This window comes from Pteropus vampyrus, unplaced genomic scaffold (genome assembly GCF_000151845.1).
Source record: "Pteropus vampyrus isolate Shadow unplaced genomic scaffold, Pvam_2.0 Scaffold269, whole genome shotgun sequence".
Classification (NCBI taxonomy): Eukaryota; Metazoa; Chordata; class Mammalia; order Chiroptera; family Pteropodidae; genus Pteropus; species Pteropus vampyrus.
In genome coordinates, this window is record NW_011889050.1 from 1,129,132 (window position 1) to 1,137,433 (window position 8,302).

The 8,302-nt window shown below is 38.7% G+C and overlaps 1 protein-coding gene across 5 annotated transcripts in view; it reads left to right on the top strand.

Annotated features, from left to right (window-relative positions):
* Positions 1-8,302, top strand: part of SEPT10 (septin 10) — a 70,186-nt gene that overhangs the window by 49,586 nt on the left and 12,298 nt on the right. The window contains exon 9 of one of the 5 annotated variants that reach the window (XM_023520510.1): positions 8,039-8,171. The exons of the other annotated variants lie outside the window; for them this stretch is intronic. Within the exon in view, the coding sequence (XP_023376278.1) occupies positions 8,039-8,171 (133 nt within the window). The remainder of the gene's footprint in view (positions 1-8,038; positions 8,172-8,302) is intronic. 5 annotated transcript variants of the gene reach the window in all.

Below are 8,302 nucleotides of genomic sequence, written 5' to 3' on the forward strand. Positions count from 1 at the left end.
GTTTAATCCATTTACATTTAAAATAATTATTGATGAAAATGGAGTTATTGCCATTTTATTATTCATATTTTTTATCTCCCCCCCCACCCCCCAAAAGAGGTCCCTTTAACATTCTTGTAACACTGGTTTGGTGTTGCTAAACTCCTTTATCTTTTTCTGTCAAAGAAGCTCTTTATCTGTCCTTCGATTCTAAATGACAGCCTTGTGGGGTAGAGTAATCTTGGTTATAAGTCCTTACTTTTTATCACTTTGAATATTTCATGCCAATCTTTTCTGGCCTGCAAAGTTTCTGTTGAGAGATCAGCTGACAGTTTTATGAGAGCTATCTGCTAACTTACTGCTTTTCTCTTGCTACTTAAAACTTCGGTATTTTAATTATGATGTGTCTTAGTGTGAACCTTTTTGGGTTCATCTTGTTTGGGACTTTGCACTTCTTGGACTTCTATGTCTGTTTCCTTTACCAGGTTAGGGAAGTTTTCTGTCATTATTTCTTTAAATAGGTTTTTAATTCCTTGCTAACTCTCTTAACCTTCTGGTGCCCCTGTGATGGGAATGCTGATATGATTGATGTTGTCCCAGAGGACCTTTAAACTATCCTCATTTTTTTTGGATTCTTTTTTCTTTTTGCTATTCTGATTGGGTGGTTTTCTGCAATCTTGTCTTCTGAATTGCTGATTTGATCTTCTGTTTCATAGAGAGAATCTGTTGATTCTCTCTAATGTATTCTTCATTTCGGTTACAATATTCTTCATTTCTGACTGGTTCTTTTTTATGTTTTCTATCTCCATTTTTATGTTGCCTGTCTCCTTGCTGAAGTTCTCAACTGAGATCATTGAGCATCCTTATAACCAGTGTTTTGAACTCTGCATATCGTAGATTGCTTGCCCTTGTTTTGTTTAGTTCTTTTTCTGGAACTTTGTTTTTTTCTTTCATTTGAGACATGTTTCTTTGTCTCCCCATTTTGGCTGACTCTCTGTGTTCATTTCTATGTATTAGATAGATCTGCTACATTCCCAGTCTTGACTAAGTGGCCTTATATAGTAGGTGTCCTGTGGGTCCCAGTTGCACAGTCTCCCTGGTCACCTGAGCCAGGTGCTCCAGGTGTGTTCCTTGTGCACTTGTGTGTACTCTCCTGTTATAGCTGAGCTTTGATTGCTGTTGGCACGTCAGCAGTAGATCATCAAACTGACTGTGAAGACTGACTGTGATGACAGCAGACAAGCTGTTGTGCGGGGCAGTACCCCATAGAGCAGGATTTATTTTAGTGAGGGCTGGTGCCTCCTGAGTCTGTCCTTTGGGTGAGTCTTTTGTCGAGGTAGGTGGGTGGTCTGATGTGGTCTGAAGCTGGCCACCGGGTGTTTTGGTTCTGGAACCTCCTGAGAGGAGCTCTGGTGCAGGTCAAGATCAGCTTTTGCCTATTCCCAGCCCAGGGCCACCTGATAGGAGCTACAAAGTGATCTGCAGATGGTTGCTGCTTTGCTAGGCTTGGAGGCACCTGGGAGAGAGGCTAAGTTGTGAACTGAGGCCAACTGTCACTAGTGCTGGGCTTGGTGCCAAGGTACAGAGCATGCCAAGGCCAGACACAACTTTTTTGGGTTTGTAAATTTTTGAGAGATTTTAGGAAAATCTGTAGCACGAACTGAGGTAGGATGTTTGTTTAGAAAAGCTGCTGAATGTGGCTTGTAGGATGTGGCACAAATTGGTGGGGCAGAGTGTCATGGAATCATCAGGGTGAGGTGAAAGATGTTAGCCAGGCTGATGGAGACTCAGACTTGGCACCAGCCTGCATCTGCATGCTGGGTGTGGGGAGGGCTCAACAAAGGAAAATGATGTCTGCCCACACTTCTTACTGGGAGAAAGGTGCTCCTTAAGCAGTTATCCTGAAGCCACATAATTCACTTCCTCTTCGTATGCCCCTAGTGCCCATCAAGCTTCTGCCCCAGAACAGGTGAGTCTATCAATGTAAGTTCATGTGCGGGCCCTTTAAGAGGAACATCTGGGACTCCAGCAGACCTCTGTCTCAGTCACAACCTCTTCTGGTTTTCACAACCAGGAGTTATGAAACTCCTGGAGCCCCACCCTGTGGAGACTGGTGTGGGTCTGAGACCACTTGTTCCTCAGGGGTGTCCTCCTCAGCTGAGATATTCCTCCCATTTTTTAACCACCACACCATAGGTGTGGGGCCTGCCCATTATGAATCTCCATCCCTCCTACCAGTCTCCATGTGTCTTCTGTATATTCTTAGTTATAGGACTTTTGTTCAGTTAGTCTTCAGGTGGTTCTCAGCGGGGTGGATGTTCTATAATTTAGTACTAATTTTGATGTGTTCGTGGGATGGGGCAAGCATAGAGTTTACCTATTGTGCCATCTTGACTGAGATATTTCGTGTTTGTCTGCCATATGCCCAGCATGATGTCAGTCACTTGGTATACATGTACTGTGGGGTTAAACAAAGACCCTGCCCTTGTAGAGCTCTGGTGTGGGAGTGGGAGGAAGACACTCTGACCCTGTGTGCAGAGTAGAGTGTAGGTATGTAGTCAGAAGTGGAAGTGAGGAGGCTACTTTAGTAGTCTAGGCATGCGAAGATGGAGGCCTGGATTAGGGTGGTAGTGGTAGAGGTGGTCAGAAGCATATTTAGGATATATAATTTGAAAGTGAGTTAATAGGACTCATTGATGGTTGGATATAGGATGTAAAAGAAAGAGAGAAATTGAGGATGACTCCAGTCACTGTTTTTACCTAAGAAACTGGGTGAATGATGGTAATGTTTATCGATATGAGCAAGATTGGAGAAGGTAGATTTTAGGTGCTGTGGTTGGTAATTGAGAAATTTTAGATATGTTAAATTAAGTTGCTTATTAAATATTGAAGAGTTTGAGTGCATTATTACATTAATGAATCTGGAGCTTGGGGAGAAGTTATAGCTGAGTTAATTTGGGGGGCAACAGTGAATAATACCATGTAAAATAATAAGTATTTTTTAAGTGTCTACTGTTTACAAGTGCTGGAGATATAATACAGAATACGATCATATAGTCCTGGCTGTCATGTAGTTTACATTTTTGTAGGGGAGGGTGAAAAAAATCCAACAACTAATTGCACATTAAATTACAGTTGTGAAATGTGCACTAAAAGAGAGGTAGTATATCATGAAGCAAGGGTGTCCTGATTTAATCTGGAAAATTAGAGAAGTCATCCTTGAAGCAGTTACTATTTTGAGCTATAATAACATGAGAAGAACAGAGCAAGACATACGCAAAGATATGAAGGCAGAAGGAGAATGACATCTTTAAAACTAGAGGAATATCAGTGCAGCTGGAGAGGAGACAGTGGGATTGGCATGAGATTGAGAGAACAGGTAGACAGGAGTCAAATTATGGAGGCCCTGGTAAGGATTTTGGTCTTTGTCCTAAGGGAAAGGGAAAGCCTTTAAAATATGCTATCACTCTGATACCATATATGCATTTTAAAAGTCACTCTTAGCTGTAATGTAAAAAAGGTATAAGGGAAGTGCAAAGATGCTTAGGAGAGACTAGTTAAAGAGAATGTTACTGGAACTAAAGTAATAGCCATGAAAACAACCGGTCGTGTTGGAAAGATATCTAGAAGATGAAACTGAAAGAACTTAGTGATTGTTTAGATATAATAAGATAAAGAAGCGGGAGATGCCAGCAGATGCTAGAGGAAGACTTCTAGTCTCCTGGATTAATGGTTTCATTGGCTAGGTAGATGGTTGTACCATTCATCAAGATAAATATCTCTGGAGAAAGACTAGCTTTTTTTTTTTTTTTTTTGTGGGACAGCAGTGATTGTCATGATGGAGATCGTAAGTTCAGTTTGGGACCTTTTGACTTGGGGCTTTCCTCTGGAACATCCAAGTAACAACGCCAAATAGGCACTTTGGCTGTTTATCTGGAGCTCAGAAGAGAGGGCTGGGCCAAAGGAATAAATTTAAAGCCATAGACATTTAGATGGTTAATTGAATATATAAGTATGGATGAGATTTCCTGGAGAGAGAGGTACATCTGGAAAGAAAGTATCTTGAAAACAGCCTTAGGTCACTTTAATGTTTGTCAGCTGAAGAAGCAGATAGAAGAAATCGAGACGGCTTGAGTAGAGGAAGGAGGAAAATCAGCAGTGTCATGTCTTGGGAGCCAAGTGAAGAGAGTTTCAAGAAAAAAGGAGAGGTCAGCTGTGTGGAAATTGAGGATCAGGCTTCTACTATAGAAGTACCAGTTGCTTCCTTTACACTTCTTTGAAAATAATGAAAACTACTCCATCTAAAACAAAAAGAGTAACAGTTGGAAGACTACATAGGCCAAGACTTACAGATTCAAAGGGAAGATTTAGAACAAGTAGAAATCAGTTTTATTCTAGTGCTAGTAGAGTGAATGAATTAAAACTATTTCTGTTCTCTGCTCAACAATTCACAGCCCAGGAGGAAGTGTCCAGGAAGCACAGCTTAGGACATGTCCCCATGTCTTGGGTAGGGGTGGGTACGAACCTGGTTAATTGTCCCACCAGATTGTATTTCATGGGGGAGAGATAGTGCTTCAAAAGGTAATCCAGAGCAATGATACCAGAAGGAAATAGACAGGTGGTAGACTGTCAGAGATTGTTCAAAACATCCTTTTTTTTTCTTTTTTTTTTTTGGAGCATTTCATCAGTTTGGGGAGCATCTGCTTAGTGATCAGATGAAGAATGGAAAATTGGAAAAAGATGTTTCTTCGATTTTGGCCAGGTTACAGATTGGGTAGGGAGCAGTGGCTTGCAGAGGACAAGCAAGAAAAATGGGGAACTAGCTTTCAGTGTGAAGGAGGCCTCTGTCTGCATACCAGGAACCAGTGAGTCCTCTGCCCTCCCCAGGCCTCCTCTCCTTAAAGAGAAGACATTCTGTATTGGACCTCTTGGGTCAGGTATCTCTTCTCTTGGTGCTTTCTCATTTATGAATTAATTATTTGATAGAGCTTTTATACTTCATTATAGCCTGCTGTCTTAGGAAGGTTTTACTTTTATAGTTCCAAGACGTTACATTCTCTTTTCTAGGGAGTCTTTCTCATTTAATTTGGGGTGTACCTAACAATAATCACTATAATGTATTCAGCATATAAAATCTATCCCTCAATATTATATCTATATATGAATAAAAAGAAGAGTTATATGAACCTGGTAGGATGACCTTTATTTCTTTTTATTACCTACCCAGCCTTCTTTACTGCCGTTCCTTCAGCTCATTTTTCCATTTACATTTTATTGAATGGTTATGCTGAGTCATTGTTAATGTCCTAATCTACCAATACTGATCACGTACTTATCAGAAGTTCAAGTAATTGGTATTATACTCTTATCTTCTTAATTAACTGATCTTTAATTATTGAAACTGTATAAAACAGGCTTTTATAAACCCTCTTAAATCCCCAAGTTATTTTAGATTAACATAAGCAGTGTTATTCCCACAGTCAATCACCTTTAACATTTGAATACAAAATCACTGTCCCTGAAGTGTTTGGGGACCTATAGTTTTGAATAAATTTTTGTAGTATTTTAGAGTTGCTTAAGTGTTTGACACAATTTGGTGTGTCATAAAATTTTGTGTCTTAGGAACTCTCAAATAGTTAAAAAAAAAAAAAAGGAAATAAACAGTTAACTTCTAAGCATTTAGTGTACAGTAGAAATGGAAAAAGTCCACCAGGCTTATTAGAACTGACATGACACAAGACCAAGGTATTGGAGTGGTTTTCTTAATGAAAATGAGCATCTGATAATTTTTTTTTCTTCCTTTTTGGTTTTCAACTTTGCTTTAAATCAGTGATATTTGCAACTGTAGTAATATGTTGCATTAAAAATTCATGACAGCGAGGTACTTTTATACTAGAAAAGGGAGTAGTATAGCAAGGTGGTTTTTCATTTTTGTTTCATAAACCCATGCTGATAAACAATGCTTGCATTAGATTTATAACACTAACTATATAAACCATTTCCTTTCATATCTAAGAGTTTCTTTACAACTTTTTGAAAGATAGTGCAGGTTTTTTACTTGCAGTTGGCTTTACAAATTTACATTGTCACAGCTAGAAAGCAGTGTGACATGATAGAAAATGTGCAAGAGCAGTATATCACTTTTTTATCTTTTGCCGAAACATCACTTCAGCATAGTCTTATTTATGGTGGGTAGGACTATGGCTTTGGAACAGGTTTGATCTGATTCAAATTCCAGCTTTTACTTTCCCAACTATGTTATTTGGGGCAGATTACTTTACCTCTCTGAGCTTTAGTTTTCTTACCTGTAAAATGGAGTAATAGTGCTTGCTTTTCATGATTGCTATGGGAATTAGATAGTGAAAGGAGTCCAGAAAAGTACCTTGCTGGTAGCAGCCGTTCAACAAATGTTAGGTCTTTTCTCTTTGCTGGGTAGATTTATTTTCCTTCTAAGCAACTCAAGTGCTTGTATAAATAGATTAATGAGAACTTTTTTAAAACTTAGATTTGATATGACTTCAAGACCTTATTTAAAACAAGTTTGTCATTAAAGACCATCAGCCTAGCATAGGACCAGCAAAATGTAATGAGGTATTTGAAAATGGTGAAAGTAGCCTGATAAATTTAGAGGCTTCTTTAAAATAAGATCAAAACAAATAACAGAAAAAAAAACTTGGTAAAAAATAAAGTTCCTCCCTGAGCTTTGAGGCCTTTATGTAGTTATCTAAGGCATTTCATACATTTATAAGCTTTGCTTTTAAAGACAGTGTTTAGCATCTGTTCTTCCTCGGAGTACCTGCTCTGCATACCACACACTCAGTAGCAGCCGTAATAGCTACTGTGCAACATGCCTTACTCTATTTTTTCTTGAACTTATAGAATTCTATACTTAAAAGATTTATTTCTCCAGTTATGATATTCGAAATTAGTAAAATTTCTTAATTTATCACATTTTACATAAGACAGCCCTTGCTCTGTTTGATTAAATTTGGCTCCACATCCTGACAGTTTCTGTCATTAAATGAACATTGATGAAGAAACCAAAACGTCTAGGGAGCTCTGCTTCGAGTTAGGTTACAGAGATGATGATCTGTTAGGATGTAAATGCCAAGGAAGAGGTAAAAGCAGCACCATGAAGTGCTTGAAAGGAACAGTTAGTTATTTCCAGCTGGAGAAACTGGAGAAAGCTTTAGAGAGGGAGTCGCATTTGAATTTGGCCTTGAAGAAGAGAAGCTTAGCTGGATAGAAGCAGGCGTCGGGAAGCAGGCAATGGCTTTGTAGGCAGAGGAGATACAAGACTAAAGCACGAAGTGTGTGGCATGTTTAAGGAGCAATGAATAGGTTGGTATGGCTGGAACCTTAGGAGGTTTGGTTTTGTTTGCTAAGAAATGAATCTAGAAAGGTAGAATTAGGCCATATTATGAAGTTTCTTAAGAGCTCTTTAAAGGAGGCAGGACCATATTCTGTAGCATAACTCTAATACAAACAAAATGGTAGTGAGCTCTGTGGTTTTGGTAAAAAATCTTAGGAGCAGCAAGAAGAACAAAATGAAGAATAGAGGAACTAAAAGCCCAGAAATCAATTAGGAGATTATCGGAATAGTGAAGACAGAAAAATCACAAAGGTCTAGTTGGGCTACAACAGGATAGTTGTAGATATTAAAAGAAGACTGAATTTAACTGATGTTTCTGGATCACAAATCTTGGTGACCAGGTGTTGAGATAAGGGTAAAGGAGGAGTCAGAGAAGACTTCAGGATTTCCAGACATAGTGATGACCATTAACAAAGGTTGAAAGAGAAATTTCTTTGGGGGTGAAATGAGAGTAATATTGTGAAGGACTTGATAAAGCATAGTTTTCAAAATTTCTAGTGCTTTCTATAAGCTGTAGCACTGGTGGCTTTTTGTCTCATGCCATAGGAAAGCTCACGTTTCAGGTTGCTCTATGTAAGAGGATGTTTGTACATGTTGTAGTTATGAGGCTTAACCTGAGATGTTTGAGTTTTTGCAAGTTTGTTACACCATCTTTTTAACATGAGAGTACCACAAATCACCTTTTAGTCTTCAAGAGACCTACGAAGCTAAAAGACATGAATTTTATGGTGAACGACAAAGGAAGGAAGAAGAAATGAAGCAGATGTTTGTGCAGCGAGTAAAGGAAAAAGAAGCCATACTGAAAGAAGCCGAAAGAGAGGCAAGTACTCTGATGTGATGGGATTTGCATTTTTTAAAAGGTGTCCTATTAAATTTGGGATGTTTATCTCAAGAATTTCATGGCGATGCTTTTGGAGACTACTTGTTATTCTTTAAAAAGTAGCTATTTTA